The sequence below is a fragment of the Anolis sagrei genome, chromosome X, assembly GCF_037176765.1.
Source record: "Anolis sagrei isolate rAnoSag1 chromosome X, rAnoSag1.mat, whole genome shotgun sequence".
Lineage (NCBI taxonomy): Eukaryota > Metazoa > Chordata > Lepidosauria > Squamata > Dactyloidae > Anolis > Anolis sagrei.
Window position 1 is genome coordinate 83,939,641 of NC_090034.1, and position 27,844 is coordinate 83,967,484.

At 44.0% G+C, this 27,844-nt stretch overlaps 1 protein-coding gene across 1 annotated transcript in view; it reads right to left on the reverse strand.

Annotated features, from left to right (window-relative positions):
* FNDC5 (fibronectin type III domain containing 5) overlaps window positions 1-27,844 on the reverse strand; it is a 48,436-nt gene that overhangs the window by 14,161 nt on the left and 6,431 nt on the right. Inside the window, exons 2-4 of the mRNA XM_067460607.1 lie at window positions 7,854-7,969; window positions 5,464-5,662; window positions 374-466 (exon numbers count right to left, since the gene is read on the reverse strand). Coding sequence (XP_067316708.1) covers window positions 374-466; window positions 5,464-5,662; window positions 7,854-7,969 — 408 coding nt within the window. The remainder of the gene's footprint in view (window positions 1-373; window positions 467-5,463; window positions 5,663-7,853; window positions 7,970-27,844) is intronic.

Sequence of the window (27,844 nt, forward strand, 5' to 3'; positions counted from 1 at the left end):
AAGAAACAACAAAAATACTGTTGTTTAAAGAACAGTAAAGAAATTACATATATTAGAAGCCAACACTTTCTCATTACTTTATTTCCCAGATCACCAGACTGGGCCACAGCAATGCATGGCAGGGGACTGCTTGTATTGCAATATTCACTCTCCCAAAGCAAAGCCTTTTTTGTTGCTGGGCATTATTTGGCAGGCGCCTGAATGGGCCAAAAAGACTCAGGCAGCATTTGGATCTATTAAAAGATTCTGTTCATTTCTTTCTAGCAAGGGAGTCATTTCTTTGTCTTGAGCAGACCAAGGTTGGACTAGATGTCCTCTGGGAGACCCTCCAGCTCATGAGTGTCATCGAAATGGAAATGGGAGTCAAACTGACCTGCCCACATGAATAGGACCACAACGATGATGAGGACCTCTCCCGCTCGCAGCTGCTGGTTTTTCTCTCCCATCTCCTTCATCGTCACCTCGTCTGCAGAGAAAGAAAGAAAGAAAGTGAAAATAAGCTCTATTCCAGTGTTTCTCAACCTTCCTAATGCTGTCACCCCTTAATATAGTTCCTCATATTGTGATGACCCCCAACCATAAGATTATTTTAATTGCTACTTCATAACTGGACCAAATTTGGCACAAATACCCGATACGCCCAAATTTGAATACTCATGAGTTGGAGGGATTGATTTTATCATTTGAGAGTTGTACTTGCTGGGATTTATAGTTTATTGACAATCAAAGACCTTGAGTTTCGGTAGAAGCACTGGTAACAGTAATCCACGCAACAGTCACCACAATGTTGGACTATTGCAACGCCTTATATGCCGGCCTTACGAAGTCAACAACCCAGAAGATTCGGATGGTCCAAAATGCAGCGGCCATGCTTCTAGCGGAATCATCTATAAGATCCCATATCACACCGATTCTGTAACAACTGCATTGGCTACCAATAGAACATTGGATCTCTTACAAGATACTGATCCTGACATTTAGAGCTCAAAATAGCCAAGGACCTTTATATCTTAGGGACTGCCTCATTCCTTTTCTCCATCAGTGGTCACCTCGATCCATCCAGGAAAATCTCCTATATATACCGGGCCCTAGGGAGGTACACCTGGAAGCTACACGGTGTAGAGCTTTTTCGACCTATGCTCCAATTCTGTGGAACTCTTTGCCTCCATACATTACAGCAATGTCGGAGTTGCGACCTTTTGTAAAAGCGCTCAAGACTTGGCTGTTTGGTTGTGCATTTAAGTAATCAGATCTAATTAGCCAAATAGTCACTGTTGAATGTTTTTATGTTGAATGTTTTTATATTGTGTAAATGCTATTTTAGACTGTAAGTCGCTCGGAGCACCTTGGTGGAGAGCGACTAATTAAGAAATAAAGTGAAGTGAGTTGTAGTTCACCTACATCCAGAATCATAGAATCATAGAATCAAAGAGTTGGAAGAGACCTCATGGGCCATCCAGTCCAACCCCCTGCCAAGAAGCAGGAATATTGCATTCAAATCACCCCTGACAGATGGCCATCCAGCCCCTGTTTAAAAGCCTCCAAATAAGGAGCCTCCACCACACTCCGGGGCAGAGAGTTCCACTGCTGAACGGCTCTCACAGTCAAGAAGTTCTTCCTCATGTTCAGATGGAATCTCCTCTCCTGTAGTTTGAAGCCATTGTTCCGCGTCCTAGTCTCCAAGGAAGCAGAAAACAAGCTTGCTTCCTCCTCCCTGTGGCTTCCTCTCACATATTTATACATGTGGACTCAAACAATGGTGAATCTGGTCCAAACTTGGCACAAATACTCAATATGCCCAAATGTGAACACTGGAGTTTGGGGAAAATAGACCTTGACATTTGAGAGTTGTAGTTGCTGGGATTTATAGTTCACCTACAATCAAAGAGCATTCAGAACCCCACCAATGATAGAATTGGGTCAATTTTCCCACACAGAACCCCATGACCAATAGAAAATACTGTGTTTTCTGATGGTCTTTGGTGACCCCCACTGACACCCCCTTGCGACCTCCCTAGGGGTCCTGACCCCCGGGTTGAGAAATGCTGCTCTATTGGGTGGCTGCGGGTCTCTGAGAGCTGTTTCCCAAAGAAGCAACTTTTCCAAATCTTGCCTTCCTATATAATTCGACAGCAAAATATTTGTATTAATACACATTTGAGCATATCTTATCTGAAATCCTGAAATCCTCCAAAATTCCAATCTGAGTGACTTAACCTTTGCATTCTGACAATTCAATGGACGTACATCTGGTTTCATGCACAACATTACTAAATATACCACATAGAATTACCTTCAGGTTATGGTTATAAGGTATGCAAGGAGCATAAATGAATTATTGTGTTTCAACCTGGGTGCCATCTCCCAGATCTCTGATTATGGACATATATGCCAATATAGAAGACTCTTAGTTAATCAGAACTCAGGCAACTGGACAAAGACATCAAAGGATCCATCCTTTAAATAAACATTTAAATAAAATCATTTTAAACTGCCATTTAACTGAATTCACATGGCTGTTTTTATAATACAGTCAGACTATGTGATATTAAGTTGTCTTTATTTATGCTAGTAATGGCTATCAATATAGAGTTTATAGTATGGCATAGTATGGGGTATAGGGTTAGTTCTATTTTGAATAGTAACTCTCAAGCAACCAGAAACCGCTTGCTTGGTTTATGGTTTGAAGGGGCATGGGTTAATTTAGACATAGAATCTGCCCTCACAGCCCTCTGTGAAAGGTTTCTGTGGGAGAAGGCCTTCAGTGTGTTAGTAGGCTTCAGTATGAGTAGGCCTCAGTGTTAGTTCACCTCAGTCTGAGAGAGCCCTTAGTCAGGGGCGGCTCAACCCATTACGCAAAGTAAGCATTTGCAGTATAGTTGATTTTGCCCAGGGGCGCTCTTGAGGCGCTCTTGGGGGAAAATAGACGTTGACATATGCGAGTTGTAGTTACTGGGATGTATAGTTCACCTACAATCAAAGAGCATTCTGAACTCCACCAATAATGGAATTGAACCAAATATGGCACACAGAACTCCCATGATGAACAGATGGGTTGTGGGGGGGGGGGGGCGCCAAAATACTGTTTGCTTCCCATTGAAAATTACCTAGGGCCGCCTCTGCCCTTAGTGTTAGTAGACCTGGCGTGAGAAGCTTTGGTGAGAGAAGCCTCAGGTTGAAGGCTGTTGTGTGTAAAAAGCTCCTGTGTGAAGCTCCTGTGTAGCCTCAGTGTGAGAAAAGGCTCTGTGAGAGCAAAGCTGCTTATCTGCATGAGAAAGAAGCCCAGCGTGGAAGCAAAGAAGGAAGTGTAAAGAACTCAATTTGTGTTATAGAATCATAGAGTCATAGAACCCTAGAGTTGGAATATGGGCCATCCAGTCCAACCGCCTGCCAAGAAGCAGGAATATTGCATTCAAAGCACCCCTGACAGATGGCCATCCAGCCTCTGTTTAAAAGCTTCCAAAGAAGGAGCCTCCACTACACTCCGGGGCAGGGAGTTCCACTGCTGAATGGCTCTCACCGTCAGGAAGTTCTTCCTCATGTTCAGATGGAATCTCCTTTCTTGTAGTTTGAAGCCATTGTTCTGTGTCCTAGTCTCCAGGGAAGCAGAAAACAAGCTTGCTCCCTCCTTCCTGCAACTTCTTCTCACATATTTATACATGGCTATCATGTCTCCTCCCAGCCTTCTCTTCTTCAGGCTAAACATGCCCAGCTCTTTAAGCCGCTCTTCAAAGGGCTTGTTCTCCAGACCCTTGATCGTTTTAGTCGCCCTCCTCTGGACACATTATGGAAACTTTGTTCTTGTAAATAGTGCAACCATATTATTTTGCTATAAATAAAAGGTTCCTATGGAAGAGGTAACATTGGTCTGTGTGTTTTTGTCACGCTGCTGCTGATAAGTTACTCCGCTGTACATTTATGAGGAGGGTCCTTTGTTAATAAGCCCACTCACCCAACAGAATCACAGAATCTTAGAGTTGGAAGAGACCTCGAAAGGTCATCCAGTCCAACGCTCTGCCAGGCAGGAAGAGCACAATCAAAGCACCGCCTGACAGATGGCCATCCAGCTTCTGTTTAAAACCCTCTGTAATGAATGGATTGAATGGATTGTATGTTTGTGGTCTGGCAGGGGCCTATTAAAGTCTGCGAAGTCTAAAGACACCATCCTAAAAAATGGAACCTGGAAAACTGCATTATGGAGAACAAAGGAGGCAAAGAACTTAATGAACTGTGGCACAAAAAGTGCTAATGAGAAAAGTGCTGAACTGAGAAACTTTGGAGTGCAAAAACCCATGTTTACAAAGTCAAAGGCAATAACTCTTTAAGTTAAGGAAGTTAAACAACGTATCTCTTTGGAATCGATGAGGCTACAGCAGGTCTGAGCTGAATGACAGAGGTTCTCTAAACAACCAAGTAATGGATAACCAAACATTGCTACATAAGGAGACCCTTTTCCTTTTAGACTGTGTGGCAGATCTGCAAGAACGGCATCTGTCCACCCTCCTCTCTTCTCCCAACAACATTAGGCCTGAACGAGAAGGGATGGTAAGTATGAATGATGAATGTATGGGAGTGAATGCTGGAGTAAGCATGAAGTTACTCCTTTGTTTGTGTAGTAAATACAGCTATTTATAAAACCAGTACTGGGTCTGTGTGACAGGAAGGAAGGAAGGAAGGAAGGAAGGATGGAAGGAAGGAAGGAAGGGAGGAAAAGGGAGAGAGGGAGAGGAAGGAAGGAAGGAAGGAAGGAAGGAAGGAAGGAAGGAAAGGAAAGGAGGGAGGGAGGGAAGGAAGGAAGGAAGGAAGGAAGGAAGGAAGGAAGGAAAGGAGGGAAGGAGGGAAGGAAGGAAGGAAGGAAGGAAGGAAGGAAGGGAGGGAAGGAAGGAAGGAAGGAAGGAAGGAAGGAAGGAAAGGAGGGAAGGAAGGAAGGAAGGAAGGAAGGAAGGAAGGAAGGAAAGGAGGGAAGGAAGGAAGGAAGAAAGGAAGGAAGGAAGGAAGGAAGGAAGGAAGGAAGGGAGGGAGGGAAGGAAGGAAGGAAGGAAGGAAAGGAGGGAAGGAGGGAAGGAGGGAAGGAGGGAAGGAAGGAAGGAAGGAAGGAAGGAAGGAAGGAAGGAAGGAAGGAAGGAAGGGAAGGGAGGGAGGGAGGGAAGGAAGGAAGGAAGGAAAGGAGGGAAGGAAGGAAGGAAGGAAGGAAGGAAGGAAGGAAGGAAGGAAGGAGAGAAAGGGAGGGAAGAGAGAAAGAGAGGGATGAGAGAAAGGGAGGAAAGTGCCTGATGTACTCTATACCACTGAAAATAGATTACAAAACATTTTTAAGATTCAAAAAGTATTCATGACACCTCCAAAGAAGTCTCCACAAACATACAGATACCCGATGCATGGCGGTGCTCTTGCCCTGAGATTCTTCCTATTTGCCCCAAAGACTAGAGAAAAGAGGACCATCTGCCTGCTCATTTGGCTTGCCTTTATTTTTGGAGGCCAGCTTCTCAGCTTCGCGGGGTGTCTTGAAGATGAAGGGCTCGCTTGCTGGGCTTTGGCCCTGGATGCTGATGGACTGGACGTGGACGATATACTCGGTGTCCTCCTCCAGGTCCCAGAGGGAGCACGAGCGCGTGGTGGTGTTCACCTCCTGGATGAAGCGCAGCATCCGCACGTCCTTTTTCTGCCAGGAGAGAAGAGCCAGACACATCTCAGGAGGACATGGGCAACAAGGCCTTCTTGGGGGCGGCTCCAAGGTGGTGAGAACCCTCCCAAGAGAGGCTCACCTGGCCCCCTTCTCGGCCAAGTTTCCTTTTTTGTATTTTTCAAGTACTTTAACAACAACAAGAACAACATGTATCACTTATTTTTTCCAGGGTTATAAATGTCATTTCCTAATTGGTTCTATCATAAAAACATAGAAAAAGTTTATTAAACTGCAAAACCTTTGTTTCTGTGGGACATCCTACAGCAGCACATTTTGCTATAGTTTTTCAATGAACATCTCATTGAGTCTAAACTAATTCAACATCGTATTGCCGGCTTTCACGGCCGGAATCATTGGGTTGTTGTGAGTTTTCCGGGCTGTGTGGCCATGTTCCAGAAGCATTCTTTCCTTTCTAATTCCCGTGTGTCTTGGAACATTTTCTCCCCGTAGAGACGTTCAATGTATTGATGAAGGTTCACAGAAACCCAGAAATTAGAAAGGAGAGAATGCTTCTGGAACATGGCCACACAGCCCGGAAAACTCACAACAACCCAGTGATTCTGGCCAGGAAAGCCTTCGACAATATATTGAACATCTCTATGGGGAGAAATTGTTCCAAGACACACGGAAATTGGAAAGGAGAGAATGCGTCTGGAACATGGCCATACAGCCCGGAAAACTCACAACAACCCAGTAATTCAACATTGTTCATGGCAGCCACAAAAACAAAATTTCTGGCGTATAACAATGACTTTCAAAGTAAAGACTACATAATGAAACAGAAAATAACACTTTCAAACCAGGAACAGAAGTTTTTTCAAATTTTTATACATATTGTTATCTCGTGAGCAACTTTGCATCTCAATCAGAGAGAAAAAAAGCGGAATATTAAAAAATATCATCACCCTCAACACTACCAAAGACATTGTAGTTTGACTCCACTTTAATTGCCATGGCTTGATGCCAGGGAATCCTGGGAGTTGTAGTTTGCCATGGTCTTTCTCTGCCCAAAAGTGTTGGTGCTCCAGCAAACTACAACTTCCAAGGTTCCATAGCACTGGGCTAAGGCAGTTCAAGTAATACTAAACTGCATTACTTCTGCAGTGTAGATACACCCCAATATCTCACCAAAGTACAACTTTCAGATTGCATAGTGGTGTGCGATGAAAGTGGTGTCAAACTACATTCACTCAACAGTATAGATGGATTCCCTGTCTCTTTTTCTCTTCTGGAGAGGGGGATTTAGGGGCTCTCCAACACTGAAATTCACACATATTTCCTCCTGGAAATGTTGGCTGATGGAGGAGGAGGAGGAAGAGGTTATTGTTGTTCATTCGTTCAGTCGTTTTCGACTCTTCATGACTTCATGGACCAGCCCACGCCAGAGCTCCCTGTTGGTCATCACCACCCCCATCTCCTTCAAGGTCAACCCAGTCACTTCAAGGATACCATTCAACCATCTTGCCCTTGGTCGCTCCCTCTTCCTTTTTCCTTCCATTTTCCCCAGCATTGTTGTCTTCTCTAAGCTTCCCTTTCTTCTCATGATGTGGCCAAAGTACTTCATCTTTGCCTCTAATATCCTTCCCTCCAATGAGCAGTCAGGCTTTAATTCCTGGAGGATGGACTGGTTGGATCTTCTCACTGTCCAAGGCACTCTCAGCACTTTCCTCCAACACCACAATTCAAAAGCATCTATCTTCCTTCGCTCAGCCTTCCCTATGGTCCAGCTCTCACATCCATAGGTCACTACGGGGAATACCATTGTTTTAACTATGTGGATCTTCATTGCCAGTGTGATGTCTCTACTCTTCACGATTTTCTCAAGATTGGTTATTGCTTTCCTCTCAAGAAGTAAGCGTCTCCTGATTTCCTGGTTGCAGTCTGCATCTGCAGTAATCTTTGCACCTAGAAATACAAAGTCTGTCACTGCCTCCACGTTTTCTCCCTCTATTTCCCAGTTGTCAATAATTCTTGTTGCCATAATCTTGGTTTTTTTTATGTTTAACTGCAACTCAGCTTTTGCGCTTTCTTCTTTCACCTTGATTAGAAGGCTCCTCAGCCCCTCCTCACTTTCAGCCATCAAAGTGGTGTCATCTGCATATCTAAGGTTGTTAATGTTGTTAAAGAAGAGGTAGGCAAGAAGATAAACCTGGGCTAGAGGCCTTACCTGCTGGGAGATTGCGAATCCAATGACCACTTCCTCTTCCAGGACATCCCAGGTCACGATGGCGGAGTTGGCATTCAAGAGCTTGACCGAGACATTGACTGGAGCAGAGGGACTGTCTGCAAAGAGGGAGAAAGGAGAATCCGGGAAGAGACTGGTGGGTAAATAACCTCAAGCCATGGCAGTCATTATTCGCCTCTATGGCCTGAAGGTCCCTTTGCAAGTGGCCTATGCACTAGGATCATGTATCTGCAGGGAACACAGTCCCAGTTTGGGGGATAAATGGAATTGCGGTGGTTTCATTTACCCACCCTTCTCGAAATGAAACACTTCCAGCCCAAGAAAACCACAGAGTCATGAAGGAGGATCTAGCAAATGCTTAGAAAGGACACATTTTTGCCATGCTCGGATAAACAAAACCACGGATAATAGCAAACCCTCTTCAAATGCTTTTATGTGCACCCAGTTTGAAGAAACGTATTCCAAGGAATAGCCTCGGTGCATATTAATGGATGGGTTTTGCCCCCGTTCACCTCTTCCGCTCCCCCCTCCCATTCTTTGAAATCATGTAGTTTTAATGTTACAGCTGAACTTGATGCCTTTTGTCTTTAACACTAGCATTTGGGATGGAGAGGCAACAATGAATATTCCAGAGTAAATCTTGCAAATTGCAAATTATGAATTATGATCTTGCAAATTTGTGAATTATGATCACAAACTGTATAACATTTGCACATTTATTATAGTTGTATGAGTGCATCTACACTGCAGAATTAATGCAGTTTGACACCCCTTTAACTGGAATCTTGGGATTTGTAGTGTGGTGAGCCACCAGAACTACTTGGCAGAGAAGACTGTATAAAACTATAACTCTCACGATCCCATTGCAGTTAAAATGGTATCAAACAGTATCAATACACCCAGTGATACCACTGCTTTCTAATAATTCAGTGTGCAACAAACTCTGTTTCAGGTGCAAAATATTGCGTTTAAAGTTTCCTTTGTGTGTCAGAAGTCTATATAGAGCAGTGCTTCTCAACCTTCCTAATGCCGCGACCCCTTAATACAGTTCCTCATGCTGTGGTGACCCCCAACCATAACATTATTTTTGCTGCTACTTCATAACTGTAATTTTGAGCTTGTTTGGAGGTTCTAGCAAGGGAGAGCAGCTATCATATATCCAAGTCCGAAGACTGGAGACCTCCGTACAGTCCTGGGATGTTGTCCTTTTCCATCAAACGCACAGTTTCAGGAGGGACGCACATGGAGAGGTGAGGGAGGAATGGGACATCCGTCTAGCCAGCCAGATCAGCCAACTGTAATTTTGCTACTTTTACGAATTGTAATGTAAATATCTGATATGATGTATTTTCATTCACTGGACCAAATTTGGCACAAATACCCGATACGCCCAAATTGGGGTTGGGGGATTGATTTTGTCATTTGGGGTTGGGGGGATTGATTTTGTCATTACTGGGATATATAGTTAACCTACCATCAAAGAGCACTCTGAACCCCATCAAGGATAGAATTGGGCCAAACTTCCCACACAGAACCCCCAGCCTCGCATGCTCTCCCTCACCCGCACATGCGCACCATCCTGCCATGCATCAAACACACCTGCTCTCCCCTCCCCTATTTAGTCTCAGAAACAACCCTCCCCTTTGCTGAGAGGCTGGCCAATCACAGCAGAGGAGCGCTTTTGATGGGAAGATTCACCGTTTGTGTCCAAAAAGGAAGAGAAGGACAGGCGGAGAGATCTATGTCAAAGGGTTTCCTAAGACCATCAGAGATATATGTCTTCTCTCCCATGACCCCCCATGACCAACAGAAAATACTGTGTTTTCTGATGGTCTTTGGTGACCCCTCTGACACCTCCTTGCAACCTCCCCAGGAGTCCTGACCCTCAGGTTGAGAAAAACTGATCTAGAGCATGAATTCTGCATTAGAATTGGGTCCCATTTCCAAGATATTGCAGACTCTCAGTTACTCAGAAGTCTCAAGCAGCTCACATTTTTTAAAAGAAATAATATTTTAAATACAAGCAAATATTAAAATAAAATCAATTTTTGTTGCCACTTAACTAAAACGGCATACTGCATTCACAAAGCTGTTTTTCTCACACACTAAGATTTATCTTTATTGGTCTTGCTTTGCTTTTAGGGACTATATTTCATTATTACAGTCCCTAAAAGTAAAGAGTTTATGCTATTACAGAGTTTATGGTATGGAATGGTATGGAGCCTATTTCTAATGTTAACTCTCAAGCAACCAGAAATGACATTTGTTTGGCATCTACCAAATAATCACCATGGAGGCCGTGGGTTATATGAGAATCTATTGTTTATCATCTATATAAATAAAAATGTCATGTTTGTTTGTGGGATTAACATAACTCAAAAACCACTGGACGAATTGCTGCCAAATTTGGCCACAAGACATCTACTAACCCAAGGAGTGACCATCACTCAAAAAAATTGATTATGTCATTTGGGAGTTGTAGTTGCTGGGATCTATATTTCACCTACAATCAAAGAGAATTCTGAACTCCAACGATAAAATTGAACCAAACTGGGCACACTTGGCTCCCATGACCAATAGAAAATACTGTAAGGGTTAGGTGGGCATTGACCTTGAGTTTTAGAGTTGTAGTTCACCTACATCCAGAGAACACTGTGGACTCAATGATGAATCTGGACCAAACTTGGCACAAATATTCCATATGTCCAAATATGAACACAGACGGAGTTTGGGGGAAATAGACCTTGACATTTGGGAGTTATAGTTACTGGGATTTATAGTTCACCTACAATCAAAGAGTATTCTGAACCCCATGAATGACAGAATTGGGGCAAACTTCCCACACTGAACCGCCATGACCAACAGAAAATACTGAAGGCCATCCAGTCCAACTCCCTTCACCAGGGCAAGAAAACGTCATCAAAGCCCTCCTGACAAAGAGCCATCAAGCTATAGATAGATATATATGATTCATACATGATTCATGAGTTTTAGAATCTAATGCTTTGTTCGTTTTGAGTGACGTGAAAGGAAGCCACAGGGAGGAGGGAGCAAGTTTGTTTTCTTCTTCCATGGAGACTAGGATGCGAAACAATGGCTTCAAACTACAAGAGAGGAGATGCCATCTGAACATGAGGAAGAACTTCCTGACTGTGAGAGCCGTTCAGCAGTGGAACTCTCTGCCCCGGAGTGTGGTGGAGGCTCCTTCTTTGGAAGCTTTTAAACAGAGGCTGGATGGCCATCTGTCAGGGGTGATTTGAATGCAATATTCCTGCTTCTTGGCAGGGGGTTGGACTGGATGGCCCATGAGGTCTCTTCCAACTCTTTGATTCTATGATTCTATGACACCAATACTCAAAAACCGCTGGACCAATTGCCACCAAATTTGGCCACAAGACACCTACTAACACAAGGAGTGACCATCACTCAAAAACTTTCTCATTGGGAGTTGTAGTTGCTGCGATATATAGTTAACCGACAATCAAAGGGTATTCTGAATTCCACCAATGATGGAATTGAACCAAACTTGGCATACAGAACTCCCATGACCAACATAAAACACTAGAAGGGTTTGGTGGGCATTGACTTTGACTTTTGGAGTTGTAGTTCACCTACTTCCAGAGAGCACTGTGGACGCAAACAATGATGGATCTGAACCAAACATGGAACGGATACTCAATATGGCCGAATATGAACACAGATGGGATTTATGATTATGTATTTTTACTGTGTTGTGCCCCACCTTGAGCTGAAAGGAGAGGGGTAACAAAGAAACATGTATAATAATAATAATAATAATAATAATAATAATAATAATAATAATGCAACTATTCCAAAATGCAAAATGAAAAAAAAATTGAACGCTTCTGGTCCCAAATATTTTGGATCATCACGTATACCCAACATACTGAGGATCCTGAACATTCCAGAATAGCCCTCATCCATTAAGCCATTGCTTTTCCAATTGGCTCCCATAGAAACACAACCGCCTGTAGTTCTCCGAACAAAAGCTGTACCTGGCAACTTTGCCAGGACTTTGAAAACAGCCAGCGGGATTTCCATTCAATCTTTCCTGAACAAAGCTTGCTCCTTCTTGCAGCAATGCCTAAAAGGCTGGGGCTTTTCAAAAAGGGAATATAGGGGATAATTGTTCAATATGTTTTTGCAATAACAAGGAAAGACTGTGCAGAAATGTAAGATTTTCATCTATAAACAGGGCAATAACACATCTATGCTGAGGAATGAATGCAGTTTGACCCCACTTTAATTGCCCTGGTTGAAGGCTATGGCATCCTGGGAGCTGTGGTTTTACAAGGTCTATCGCCTTCTCTGCCAAAGAGGGCTGGTGCCTCACCAAACTACAACTCTGCATTAATTCTGCAGTGTAAATGCACCCAGATATGAGTAAAAGCAATGAAGGGTCACTTTACACCAGGCATAGTCAAACTTTGGTTCTCCAGGTGTTTTGGACTTCAACTCCCACAATTCCTAACAGCCTCAGGCCCTTTCCTTTCCCCCCTCAGCCGCTTAAGTGGCTGAGGGGGAAAAGGAATGGGCCTGAGGCTGTTAGGAATTGTTGGAGCTGAAGTCCAAAACATCTAGAGAACCAAAGTTTGACCATGCCTGCTCTACACTGTAGAATGAATGCAGTATGACACCACTTTAACTGCCAAGGCTCAATGCTATGGAATCCTGGGTGTTGTAGTTTGGCAATACCCCAGCTAGAGATCTTGTAAAACTACAAACCCCAGAATTCCATTGCATCGAGCTATAGTAGTGAAGGTAGTAACAAATGCATCAATAGATGCACTCTTTAACTGCAATGGCTCAATGCTATGGGATTCTTGGATCTGTAGTTTACTAAGGCCCCTACACTCTCAGCCATAGAAGGCTAGAGTCTTTGCAAAACTAGAACTCCCGGGATTCCATAGCATTGAGCCGTGGAGGTGAAAGTGGTGCCAAACTGCATTCATTCTACAGTGTAGCTGCATCTAAAAAAATACGGTATGTTCCTTGCTCCAAAATAATATTAGGACATAAAGGGCATTATGTAGCCCTTACTCTAAAAAATGTTTCAAAATAACATTGATGCCCAATGGTGGCTGGCTAGGCTAGTGCAACCACTAGGAATAAATCCGCTCCCATTTTCAACAGGAGAACCAAATGTTCATGTTTTTACTGATTTTGTCATGTTTTCATTATTGGATTGTTTTTATTGTATTGAAATTGTATTTTATGGTCTTGGCACCAACTGTAAACCGCCCTGAGCCGCCTGCGGGCTGAGAGGGACGGTATATAAATAGAGTAAATAAATAAATAAATAAATAAATAAATTTTACTTTCAACTCTGCAAAAAGGAGTCTCCAAAGAACCTATTCAGGTTCCACATCTTGGCATCCCTTTTAAATTTGAGGCTGAAACCTGGAGTGGAATTGGGGCCCCAGTGATCTGGAAAATATCTCATTCTCCCCTTCCTTCCTTCCTTCCTTCCTTCTTTCTCTCCCTCCTTCCTTCTTTTTCCTTCCTTCCTTCATTCCTTTTCCTTCCTTCCTTCTTTCTCTCCTTCCTTCCTTCCTTCCTTCTTTCTCTCCCTCCTTCCTTCCTTTTCCTTCCTTCCTTCCTTCCTTCCTTCCTTCCTTCCTTCCTTCCTTCCTTCCTTAGCTGGCTTTGCAAAAGAATTTTCCCATTTGAGCTTTTGAGCTCAATTTGTTCTAAAACAGCATGGAGTCCAAGGAAACCTGTAACAAGGCCAAGCAGGTAAGGTTTTATAGGTCAGTTTGTTCCTGTTCTGCAGTGCTCTGGAAAGCTCAGAGATGCCAAAACCTTCAGCAAAAAAAGGCCAAGGGACATTGAAATCTTTTTAGGAAAAAGTGGTAAATAGTAGACATGTGCATCATCCGTTACGTGCTTTTGACGGGCCCCCCGATCCGTTTTGTCTGAGCCTCCTGAAATCGGGAGGTTAGACATTTGTTTTTTTTTGTTTTTGGGGCCGAAAGATCCATTTATTGGGGGTGGGACTTCACCCATAGGCCCAAAGTGCCTAACCCTACATATGAAGACTTTGGGCCTAGGTGCCCGGACTTGGCAATTCCTATATCTGAGCGCTGAGTAAGGAGAATGCTTACTTGGTGCTCGGTTGCAGGCCCTGTGAAGCATGGGTGCGTAGGCCCTAAGTCTGCACCCATAGGCCCAAAGTGCTGGGGTGCCTGCAGCCGAGCGCCGAGTAAGAAGTGCCCTTTACTTGGTGCTCAGCTGCAGGCTCTGGTGCTTTGGGCCTGTGTGCGTGGCAATCAACCCAAAAAGCAAGCTTGGAGCCGGTACCAACTCCTGTTTGTCTTTCGTTTTGAGTCCATTTTTGTTCCAGGAGGGGCCTTCCCATTTCGTGCCATCTGAATGGACGGAATGAAATGGAAACATGAATCAAACAGATGGGACAAATTTCAGGCCCATGACTAGTAAATATCCCTGCTCTTGCAAAAATATCTCAGAGCCCATTTAGAGGGTATCAGCACTGTAAAACGAATGCAGTTTGACATCACTTTAACTGCCATGGCTCCATGCAGTAGGGTTCTGGAAGCTGTCATTTAGCCATGCACCAGCTCTCTTTGACACAGAAGGTGACTGACTTTGTAAAACTACAACTCCCTCAATTCTATAGCACTGAGCCAGGGAAGTTAAAGAAATGCCGAACTGTATTCATTCAACAGTATAGATGTAGAACGAGGCAGTAAAACTATTTGGGATTTCTAAAGTCTTGTCCATGGTGCTGAACTACCTCCAAGACAAAGATTCAAAGCCTCTTTAATTTAACATGTAGATTCTAGATTTCTAGCCCCTACCCTTGTACAAAAGGTCTTGTAATTTTGATCTAGAACCCAGAGTGGATTTAATATATACAAGACTTGGAACCCCATTACTTCTAATGCTATGAAAGTTTCCCTGGCATTTAAAATCCCATATAAGTCTTTGAATCAAGTTGTCTTTGCCCATCTAAGAACGGAGAAGGACTTAGCAGAGAGTGTGTCTATACTAGGCATGGGCCAACTTGGGCCCTCCGGGTGTTTTGGACTCCAACTCCCACAATTCCTAACAGCCTCAGGCCCCTTCCCCCTCAGCTACTTAAGAGCCATCATTGGCTGGGTTCAGTGTTCTCTGAATACGGCTGAACTATAACTCCCAGGATATAAGGTCAATCAGCCCCAAACCCCACCAGTATTCAAAGTTGGCCATGGTGGGTCTGCATGCCAAGTTTGGTCCAGATTTGTGATTGGTGGGGTTCAGTGTTCTCTAGATGCAGGTGAACTACAGCTCTCAAAATCAAGGCCAATTCCCCAAAAGCCCTGCAGTATGTTCAGTTGCTTTTGGGTCTTCTCTGTGCCAAGTGTGGTTGCTGTTGATTGTTGGTGGGGTGCACAGTTTCTCTGGGTGCAAATTAGCTATAACACCCATAACTCTATACTGCAGGATAAGTGTGGTTTGATACCACTTCAATGCAACGTGGATTGTGCCTTTCTGCATGGAAGATAGAGTTAGCCAGGAAAACCCTTGAAAGTCCCACATGTAAAGATTTTTAAACTCATGCTGAATGGCCATCTGTTGGGAGGGTTTGGATGGTGCATTACTGCATGGCAAAAGCGGCTTGGGCTGTATGACTCGTAAAAGTCCTTTGCATTTGTGGAAGATTTGAAACAGAAGCTGAATGCCACCTCTTGGAAGGGCTTGGATTATGTATTCCTGCCTGGCAGAGAAGGGTTGGACTATATGACCCTCAGGGTTCCATATGTAAATGGTTTTAAACTGAGGCTGGATGTCCATCTATTGTGTATTTTTCCATGGGCAGAAAGAGGTTGGACTGGATGGCCTTTGGGGTTCTTTCCCAACTCTACCAACTTATGAATATATGAAATGCTAAATGAAGCAACGAAGCCCATGATGGTGGGTTGGGTGGCCTCAAAGGGCCTACAGAATCTTGCAGTCTCCAAGTGCAGCCGCCCACGGTCTCCTGTGGCCCAGCGATTACATTCCGCCTCCAATCTGCATTTGCTGTTCTGTGTTGCTTTTGTTCTCCCCCAAATGGCAAAGGAACATGAATGTTCGATCCAGGTGCCCAAACAGCACTTCCTTTTGCCTTTGTTTGACTCAAGGTCCCAAATGGCCGAGGCGGGTCTGGGCTTTTGTGCTGCCTACACACTTTGGAGACAGGTGGGCAGCTCTTGCTCAAAGACCCCATAAGCCAGCCATGCATTAGACGCAGTGGGAGCTGGACCCGCGGAATGGAGGCGAAGGAAGGGCTTGAATGGCAAAGCAATGGGGGACGGAAGCTGGTTCTTTCATATGTACTCCTCCGCTTCCAAGAAAAGCCAAAGGAGGAGGAATAGGAATGGATTAGAAAAACAGAAAGATTGGGGAGGGAGCAAATGCCAAAAATTATCAGCCTGTTCATACATTTCTCATTTCCGTATTCAATGGTCCTTGGAAGCAAAAGGCCCTGATCCTGGCAGACTCTGGATGCATCTACACTATAGAATTAATGCAGATTGGTGCCACTTTAAATGCAATGACTCAATCCTGGGATTTGAAGGTTTGGAACAGCACCTGGACACTTTGGTCAGAGAAGGCAAAAGACCTTGCAAAACCATATAAGCATTGAGCCATGGCAGTTAAAGTGCGATCAAACTGCACTAATTGTACAGTGTAGATCAGTGGTTCTCAACCTTCATAATGCCACAACCCCTCAATACAGTTCCTCATGTTGTGATGACCCCCAACTATAACATTATTTTTGTTGCTAATTCATAACTGTAATGTTGCTACTGTTATGAATCGTCATGTAAATATCTGATATGCAGGATGCATTTTCATTCAATGGACCAAATTTGGCACAAATATCCGATATGCCCAAATTTGAATACTGATGGGGTTGGGGGGGGGGGGTGATTTTGTCATTTGGGAGTTCTAGTTGCTGGGATTTATAGTTCACCTACAATCAAATACCATTCTGAACTCCACCAAACTTGGCACACAGAACTCCCATGACCAACAGAAAATACTGGAAGAGTTTGGTGAGCATTGACCTTGAGTTTTGGGATTGTAGTTCACCTACATCCAGAGAGCACTGTGGACTCAAACAATGATAGATCTGAACCAAACTTGGCACAAATATTCAATATGCCCAAATGCAAACACAGGTGGAGTTTGGGGAAAATAGACCTTGACATTTGGGAGTTGTAGTTGCTCGGATTTCTAGTTCACCTACAATCAAAGAGCATTCTGAACCAAACCAACGATAGAATTGGGCCAAACTTCCAACACAAAACTCCCATGGTCAATAAAAAATACTGTGTTTTCTAATGGTCTTTGGCGACACCTCTGACAACCCCTACACCAGAAATTCTGGTGTAGATGCACCCGTTGTAATGCTGGAAGCATCCCTGATTTCATTCTCACCTACAGCATTTGGGTCCAGAGAATGAGAGCATGTCTGCTGTCCTATATATACAGTATTACTGCTCTGGGTTCGCATAACAACAATTGGGAGGAAACACTTTGCTGAGATGTCAACACAAAGCTCTGTCAGCCTTTTCATAAAGTGCACAATTTGGGAGATCTCCTCCTGAGCCGTTTCCCCTTTATCTCCTTCTGAATTCCCAGCCCCAGGGTCCCATTTGCTCCTCCGCTGCTCCACATTGTATTTCAGCAAAGGTTTTGCACACTTCAGCTCCTGCTTTTATCACGAACCTTTGAGTAACGGGCAACCAATCTCTAACAGCTCAAGGGGACTAGACTATGTCTGGAACCTGGACTTCCAAGCCATACAGACATGGTTTCTTGGTGGTTTCAGCTCCTGGAAATTGATGTGCAAAGGGGAAAAGGGTTCCTTCCAAAGCTGTGCACATCCTGAAAACACCACTGTTGCTTCCCCCAAAAAGGCAGATGCCAAATCATCTTTCTTGCTCTCTTACTGCTGAAAAACCTCCAATTCCAGAATCCATTCTGGAATAACCTAAAAGGTTATTGTTCAGATCTAAAAAATGAACCTAATTATGGTATTTGCACCTGGAATTTGCCACAAGAAAAGGTGTGAATTCAGATTGTCCAATAAAGTTCAGACTAAAACCCAGAGTGGATTGAGTGCCCCACTGGCAGAGAAGCCACTAGCTGCCATTAATGATGCTAAGGTGAACCTCATGGAATCCTAAAGTTGGAAGGAACTGCACAGGCCATCCAGTACAACCCCCTCCTGCCAGGCAGGAGGACACCCATCCAAGCCCTCCTAACAGATGGCCACCAACACTTTGCAATTGTGCCCAGAAATGGTCAGAAGAGCTATTGCAACAATGGAAATGTGTGCATCCTGCAACTGCTCCAGGCTACAAACTGGTTGCAAATATTTGGGCTGAGCAAGGTTCCTGAGTCCTTTTCGAAAGCAGACCCACATAGAGGACTTTGCAAAAAGCCAAATAGGATGCACATGTTGTTGCGTATGAGTTTGATTTAGCAAAGAGGCATGAGAGGAAAGGGGGGCTTTTAAGGAAATAAAGACAGAAGACCAAGGTTTGGGGGACCCTGTTTCTCTCACTGGCACCTTGGAGCTATCTACTTACCCAAAATCCCAAGATTTTCCTCTAAAAACCCCACACTTTTCCCCTAGAAATCCCATGATTTCCCCCCAAAAGTCCCAAGATTTTTCCCTAGACCAGTGGTTTTCAACCTGTGGGTCCCCAGATGTTTTGGCCTTCAACTCCCAGAAATCCTAAAAGCTGGTAAACTGGCTGGGATTTCTTGGAATTGTAGACCAAAACACCTAGGGACCCATAGGTTGAGATCCACTGGCCTAGACGGTCCCACAATTTCCCCCTAAAAGTCCCACAATTTTCCCTAAAATTCCCACATTTTCCCCCTAGGTAAAGGTAAAGGTTTTCCCCTGACATTAAGTCCAGTTGTGTCCGACTCTGGGGGATGGTGTTCATCTCCATTTCTAAGCCGAAGAGCCAGCATTGTCCATAGACACCTCCAAGGTCATGTGGCCAGCATGACTGCATAGAGCGCTGTTACTGTCTCGCTGAAGCAGTACCTATTGATCTACTCACATTTGAATGTTTTCAAACTGCTAGGTTGGCAGAAGCTGGGGCTGACAGCAGAAGCTCATGCCGTTCCCCGGATCCGAACCTGCGACCTTTTGGCCAACAAGTTTAGCAGCTCAAGGGTTTAACTCACTGCGCAACAATTTTCCCCTGGAAGTCCCACAATTTTCTCCTAAAAGTCCCAAGGTTTTCCTCTAAAAGCTCAATGATTCCCCCCCCCCCCCCACACACACACACACACAAATCCCAATTTTTTTCTCTAAAAACTCCAAGATTTTGGATGTGTATGTGTGTGAACATTTATAGGTGAAGAAAGAGAAGGCAGCCATCTGAACAGTCTGGATTTGGGCACTGTTGAGACCCAATGAATGCATTATTCTCATTGGAAATGGCATCTCATTGAGATGGCAAACTCATTCCGGATTTCAGCCTGAACTTAGGGAGCCATCCAGGGAGCAGCACCTATTTTGGTTCCATCAGCATCTCTTTTAAAGTTTAGACTGAAACCCAGAATGGATCCCTTCCAGTATCACAAAAGCCATTCCTGACATTGGTTGTTCTTCATGTTTGGTATTAGGAACATCGAGAGAAGAAAGGCATCATTGAAATGACTCAGAGGGTGCCTGGATGTGCAAAATACGCACTCAAAGCAAACAGACATGGCTGTGTTTCTCATGGAGGGGGGACGCTTATCTCGGGAAAGGAAAGACATTTGGAATCGAAAACATAAAGTCCTTCCCTTCCTTCTGTTGACTTTTTCAGTCACAGCAGCTTGACTAAAAGGTGAGCTAAGGATAGGGTGAGAGGAGGAGCTGGAGAAAGGAAGAAGCTATTCGAATCGCAAAGGCCTTCTTTGGTGTAGAAAGGCAACATTTTGCAAACACCTTCATAAACCTGAAACAGCCGGACATCTGGAGTCATACCTTCCTTTGCATTAAAGGCATCCGTGTCTAATCCAAAGGCCTTTTGGATATTTGTGCAGACTAGAGCTGTGCTATATTACTATCGCACCCTAAGCAGAGCTGATGGGCTCCATGCAATAGGAAAAAGGCAACCATATAGCCCTTGGTGAGAGAAAGGGTCACCCAAATGATCCAAACGAAAATGATGCAGGCAATAGGAGCCTTCTTTTTGGGAGGATGGAATTGAAGGGCACAGAAAAGGGCACCTCTGAGACAGAAGGTTTTCCTGTTGCAAACAAGGCCAAGTTACATAAAGCTCTCTCGGTTGTGCAAGACGTCACCCAAGGTGTGCTGAAGGTCAAAGATGACTGGAAACGATGGGTAAAAATGCCTCCTCTCCTCTACCAAGTTGTATCCAAGGAACTCAAAATCCCATCCTTCTTGAAAACCCATATACAGCCATTCAGTTTACATAACACAGCATGAAACATGACAGGGTTCTGCAACAGGGGAATAATTGAAAGTGTGGCCCCAAAGTCATAACAATGGGGAGCTTGCTGTACAACATTTTCAGGCCACCTCAGATCAGGAGCAAAAAGCATGAATTGCAAAAGAGACATGTGTTGTGCAAATATTCCTAATATAAAGGTCTTCGTGGTCACTAACATGATGGCCTTCCTTGGGCTGCAAAATGGGTGCGTTGCCCCCCCCCCCTCTTGTGACTGACTGTTTGGCTTTTGTTGTCTTCCTGTCCATCACTTTCTTGGGATTATTGGATGGAAGCAAGGGAAGCAGGGCCTTTTCGATGTCAATGGTTGTATCTTGCCTTGAGCCCCAGGGAGAGGTGGGTAAGAAATTCATTATTATTATTATTTGAAGCACAACAAGATGAGTCCACAGCAAACAAGATCACTCTGCTGGCTGTTGTATTGGATCACACGTCGGACACTTCTCAAGTGTCTAGGACTGTGTGATGTATCGGTGAATAATGCGTGCAGATCCCTGTAGGGTGGCCTTTCGTAGCTGGTAGATGGTAATCTTGTCAGCGCCGATTGTGTTTAAGTGCAGGCCAAGGTCTTTAGGCATTGCACCCACTGTGCTGATCACAACTGGGACCACCTTTACTGGCTTGTACCAGAGTCTTTGCAGTTCGATCTTTAAATCCTCATATCGTGTCAGCTTTTCCAGTTGTTTCTCTTCAATCCTATTACTACTACTACTATTACTATTGGGTCATCGAAGGCATTCATGGCCAGAATCACTGGGATGTTGTAGGTTTTTTGGGCTGTATGGCCATGTTCCAGAAGCATTCTCTCCTGACATTTCACCCACATCTATGGCAGACATCCTCTGAGATTGTGAGGTCTGCTGGAAACTAGGAAAATTGGATTTATATATCTGTGGAAAGTCCAGGGTGGGAGAATGAACTCTTGTCTGTTGGAGCTAGGTGTGAATGTTTCAGTTGGCCACCTTGATTAGCATTTGATGGCTTGATAGTTCTTAGGTATGGCTTGTTACTGCCTGGGGGAATCCTTTGTTGAGAGGTCCCTGATTGTTTCTTGTCTGGAGTTCTCCCATGTTTGAGAGTTGTTCTTTATTTACTGTTCTAATATTAGAGGGTTTTTTTAAATACTAGTAGCCAGATTTTGTTCATATTCATGTTTTCTTCCTTTCTGTTGAAATTGTCCACATGCTTGTGGATTTCAATGGCTTATCTGTGTAGCCTGACATGGTGGTGGTCAGAGTTGTCCAGCATGTCTGTATTTTCAAATAATATGCTGTGTCCAGATTGCTTCATCAGGTGTTCTGCTATTTCTCTTGTTGAAGTAGTCTGCGGTGCCTTTCATGTTCCTTGATTCGTGTTTGGGCTCTGTGTTCGGTGGTCCCTATGTAGACTTGTCCACAGCTGCCTGGTATACAGTAGACAATAGGGACCAACAAACGCAGCACCCCAAAACCCAATTTTCCTAGTTTCCAAAAGACCTCACAATCTCTGAGGCTGCCTGCCATAGATGTAGGCGAAATGTCAGGGGAGAATACTTCTAGAACATGGCCATACAGACTGAAAAACCTACAACCTATTATTATTATTATTATTATTATTATTATTATTATTATTATTATTATTATTATTATGGATTTTCTCCCCAGAGAGGTCAAGGGTGGATCTTCACCCTGGGAATAATGCAGTTTGACACCACATGTGGTGTCCAACTGCATTATGGGAAGTCATGGGAAGAACACACTTCGCAAATTGATAAATTCCATGGCAGAAGGATTGCAAGCACGAGACTGCTGAATATGTTCACATGGGCCTTCCAGCCATATACAGGGTTGACCCTTCATGCCAGGTCCACTCTTAACCCTACAAGGGTGGAACACCAATGACTTGTAAACAGCCCACTTTCCAAACACCACACTGATCATGTAGATCCCAGTCAATTCATTTTAAGAAGGGGAGGCCTCCATCTCCTAGCCTCCCTTTTGTATCACTTAGCTCAGCCCATATCTCACTGGACCTTACAGTACGAGTTACAGACGAAGACACCTCACCATGACCATGGTCCGTATCCAGTTGGGACAATACCCAATATGCGACTTCACTGTATTCCTATCAGATACTCAGAACACAGACATATACAAACAAACAGAACTTGACTTGTGCAGACAACTCCGCATTGCATTTTTTTCATGTCAGGAGCGACTTGAAAAACTGCAAGTTGCTTCTGGTGTGAGAGAATTGGTCATCTGCAAGGATGCAACCAGGGGATGCCTGGATGTTTTGATGTTTTCCCATCCTTGTGGGAGGCTTCTCTCATGTCCCCGCATGGGGAGCTGGAACTGACAGAGGGAGCTCATTCGTGCTCTCCCCGGATTCAAACCTGTGACCTGTCGGTCTTCAGTCCTGCTGGCACAAGGGTTTAACCCACTGTGCTACTGGGGGCTCCATTGTACTGCAACATATATACATACACCAAGGAAAGACACTGGCAAGATTGAGGCCAGGACTCTACTGGATTTGTATTGCATTGTATTGCAACATACATACATACACCAAGGAAAGACACTGTCCCCAGTCTGGAATGGCACATGTACAATTGGAACTTTAATTCCTGCGGGATTGAAATTCTTTCACAAACAACAGCCACCTGGAGCATGGGACAAACAATTTGGTTGGGCCAGAGTCAAAAGAGCTTACAGTGATGCATACAACTCTAAACGTCAAACAAATCTGGTGCATTTCAGTGCAACTAGAAAAATTGGCAAACCGCACAATAAAAGGATTGCAATCACTCCAAATGGAAACAGACTCTTTAGCCAACACCCAGATGCAGCACAGATTGGCGTTGGACTACCTGTTAAGTAAGGAATGAGGTTGGTGCATTTGGCTAAACACAACATGCTGCCATTACTTCAATGAATCTGGGAAAATTAAAGATGTTTCCAAGATACATCAGATAGTAAACACAATCAGATCTACTTACACTCAGAAGTCAGATTGGTGGAGTTACCTCGATGGGAGCTGTAGTTTTATAGTCTTGAGCCTTCTCTGCCAAAAAGGGCTGGTGCCTCACCAAACGACAATTCCCATATTTCCATAGCATTTTTTTCATATCAGGAGTGACTTGAGAAACCAAGCTGCTTCTGGTGTGAGAGAATTGGCCGTCTGCAAGGACCTTGCCCAAAGGACGCCCAGATGTTTTGATGTTTAACCATCCTTGTGGGAGGCTTCTCTCATCTCCTCACATGGGGAGCCGGAGCTGACAGAGGGAGCTCATCCGCACTCTCCCTGGATTCAAACCTGTGACCTGAATCCGGGGAGAGCGTGGATGAGCTTCCTGTGTCCATAGCATTGATCCATTGGGTTTTACAGTTATGTCAAACTGCGTTGTTTTACTGCTGGTGCCTGACCAAACTACAACTCACAGGATTCCGTAGCATTGAGTTAAAGCAGTGAAAAGGGGATCAAACTGCATTGTTTAATCTGTATGGTTTTCAGCCATAGCTGTCCCCTGTTATAAAGCATACAAATGAACAAAATGACAACAACGACAACACCAGGCAGATGGGTTTTAGAGTCTTTCTTAGCACCAATGCCAATGGGGGCAAAAGGGAAAGTCAACCTGTGCTTTGTCAGCTTCGTTTCACAGTTTTGCTTCAGGCTGGCTGTTTGGATGTTGGGGAAAGAGATAAAAAACAAACTCTCCTTTTGTGTCCAATTCTCAACCCCACAGCAATGAGGATGGGGAATGGATCACACATTTGCACAGCAATGTCCTTTGCTTGCTTCCACAATGGAAAATCCTTGGGATTTCATCTTTTAGGGGACCTGCCAGCTTAGGGACCCCATTGAGCCAGCCATTGAGAACTACACATCAGCAATGAAGAAGAAGTCTAAGTAAAGTAAGTCACTTAGGGAGACCCAATTTGACCCTCAAATGCAAAAGGATGTTGGAAACTATCAGCTAAAGGGTTTTAATGCTGTACTTTATGGCAAAACACCTGCTGCATTCATGTATTGTATGACAACAAAGGTACCAAAGGACATCTCGGGAAGACCAGAAATGGCACACAGATTTAAGGGAAAACTCCTCCGGAAAGCCGATTTCCTAGCATTGTCATGATGTAAATTCAGAAGCACGCTTGAGGCATCCCAGGAAATGCAAACACAGCAGATGAATGCATTCTGGGTGCAAAGCATTTGCAATGGACCCCACTGTCTTGCAACGCTCAAAATCTGGAGTGGGAGCGAAGTCATTTTGCGAGGCCTAACTCTATTTTTGGGAAGACAATGCTCTCGTTCATTTTGTCCTCCATTGGGCACATCCGTGTTCCAGCTCCAGACAGGATGCAAGACTGACCTTTCAAAACAGATGGTGAAACCCAGCATTGCCTTGCAATGTTTTATATGGGGGGAAAACACATTTTGCAAGAGAAATTTATCTGGGGAACTTTTGGGGGTCCCTTTTTGGCAGTTTAGAAGGTCTGGGAAGCCAGGGAAGGGGACCCTTGGACTCATCAAAGTAGCCAAACCATTGCCTTTTTCCTTCTGGTCTTCACCTGTTTTGGAGTGCTATCACTTGCCTCTAGCTCAGGCCTGGGCAAACTTGGGCCCTCCAGGTGTTTTGGACTGCAACTCTGACAATTCCTATCAGCTCCAGGCAGAGGTGGCCCTAGGTAATTTTCAACGGTAAGCAAACAGTATCCCCCCCCCCCCCACCCGCCCCAGCCAATCACTGATATATATTTTCTGTTCGTCGTGGGAGTTCTGTGTGCCATATTTGGTTCAATTCCATCATTGGTGGAGTTCAGAATGCTCTTTGATTGTAGGTGAACTATACATCCCAGTAACTACAACTCGCATATGTCAACGTCTATTTTCCCTCAAGAGCTCCTCAAGAGTGCCCCTGGGCAAAATCAACTATACTGCAAATGCTTACTTTGCATAATGGGTTGAACTGCCCCTGGCCCCAGGCCCCTTCCTACCATGCCAACATCTGGATCCTGGGTTGATTCCTTGTGATGTCTTGAGCACGAAGCCCACTTTGCTGTGTGCAATTCAAATGTGAAACAACCAGTCCAACAAAGGAGGAATGCGTATAGACCAGGCCTGGGAAAACTTCAGCCCTCCGGTTGTTTTGGACTTCAACTCCCACAATTCCTAACAGACTTAGGCACTTTCCTTTCCCCCCTCAGCTGCTTAAGCAGCTTAGAGGGGAAAAGAAGGAGCCCAGGGCTGTTAGGAATTGTGGGAGTTGAAGTCCAAAACAACCGGAGGGATGAAGATTGCCTGGGCCTGGTCTAGCTATTTGGTCACTTTTGCATTTCAGCCCACTGACCATTTGCCTCCTGGACCTTTGTACTTTGTAGTTTGCTAGCCTATTAGCATCTTTTGTTAGTGGTCCTGAGCATTTCAGAGAAGGGATACATAACCTGTATTATAAGGCAGGCTTTCAATTAGAAAGAAATAAAAACAACCCCCACCCTTCTCTGTTTTAAGAACTTTTTGAAGACACTCTGCACTTTAGCATATTGAGAGGAAGAGGGCGGACCCATTTGCACTATATGATGGCTATAATACATTTAATAAACATCCGTGTTAACCATTTCATATGCAATTCATGTCTGTTTTTGATTATATATGTTTCATGTTTACACATCCTCATTTATTGTCTAATTCAGCGTTTCTCAACCTGGTGGTTGGGACCCCTGGGGGGGTCATGAGGGGGGTGTCAGAGGAACAGTCACACTTGCCTCAAGCAGACAAGAGTTCTTTCTCCCACCCTAGACATTCTCTCACCCTGGACATTCAGATATATAAACCTCACTTGCCTAGTTTCCAACAGATCTCACAACTTCAGAGGATGCCAGCCATAGATGTGAGTGAAATATCAGGAGAGAATGATTCTGGAACATGGCCATACAGCCCGGAAAACTCACAGCAACCCAGTGAAAGCCTCCAACAACACTTTAATCCTATTTTTTTTGTATATTTCTCTTTTTTGAACTAATTTTTATTGAGAACTTTCCAAATACATTGAAATGTTGTAAAGATTTTAAGGAACTATAAAAATGAAATGAAAGAAAGAAGAAAGAACAACAGAAAGAAAACAAGTAAGAGATGAGAAAATGCTTAGAAATAAAAAGTGGCGCACAACTTCCTTTTCAGTGCTTATAAATGCACATAATAAAATCATTCCTCTTTCTATATACCAAGCAAAAAGTGGGCGCTAGAAACAATATCATACGAAAGCTGACTGGCACAACCTGGGGATCACAACCAGACACAGTGAAGACATCTGCCCTTGCACTTTGCTACTCTGCTGCTGAATATGCATGCCTAGTGTGGAACACATCTCACCACACTAAAACAGCAGATGTGGCTCTTAATGGGACATGCTGCATTATCACAGGCTGTCTACACTCTACACCACTGGAGAAATTACACTGTCTATCCAGTATTGCACCACCTGACATCCGTCGGAAAGTAGCAGCCAACAATGAAAGGACCAAGGCAGTGACATCTCCGGCCCATCCACTGTTCGGATATCAGCCAGCATTCCCATGCCTTAAATCAAGACACAGTTTTCTAACATCTGCAGAGATACTCCAAAGAACACCCCAGCAAACGAGAGTCCAAAAGTGGCAAGCAAAAACCCAGCACCTCAATCCATTGCTGATACTAAATGAGAAACTCCCTTCTGGGCACACAGAAGACTGGGCGACTTGGAAGGCGCTGAATTGACTGCACTCTGGCATCACGAGATGCAGAGCCAACCTTAAGAAATGGGGCCACAAAGTGGAGTCCACGACATGCGGGTGTGGAGAAGAGCAAACCACAGACCACCTACTACAATGCAACCTGAGCCCTGCTGTGTGCACAATGGAGGGCCTTCTTATTGCAACACCAGAGGCACTCCAAGTGGCCAGCTACTGGTCAAAGGACATTTAGTATAATGCCAAGTTATAAAGTTTTTAAACTTTGTGTTTTTTTCAAATACACTGGTTCGCTCCTGATATGTTAAACAAATAAATAAATAGCTCTCTCTATAAGATTACATCATATTTATCTTTTGATAATCAGATCCTTCAAATTCTCAAAACTCTCAGAGATCGTTTTCTTTATTCTGCAAAATAAATAAATAAATAAATAAACTGGTTTCTTAGTCATTAAACATTATCGCTAATGATTTGTTCTCTAATCAAAGTAGATCGTTTGTCAACAACAAAAATTATTGGGTTGTTGTAGGCTTTTCGGGCTATATGGCCATATTCTAGAAGCATTCTCTCCTGACGTTTTGCCTGCAGGTTGTGAGGATGCTTGCAATAGATGCAGGCGAAACGTTAGGAGAGAACGCTTCTAGAACATGGCCATATAGCCCGAAAAACCTACAACAACCCAGTGATTCCAGCCATGAAAGCCTTCGACAATGTATTGAACAAAAATTGTATTGTCGAAGGCTTTCATGGCTGGAATCACTAGATT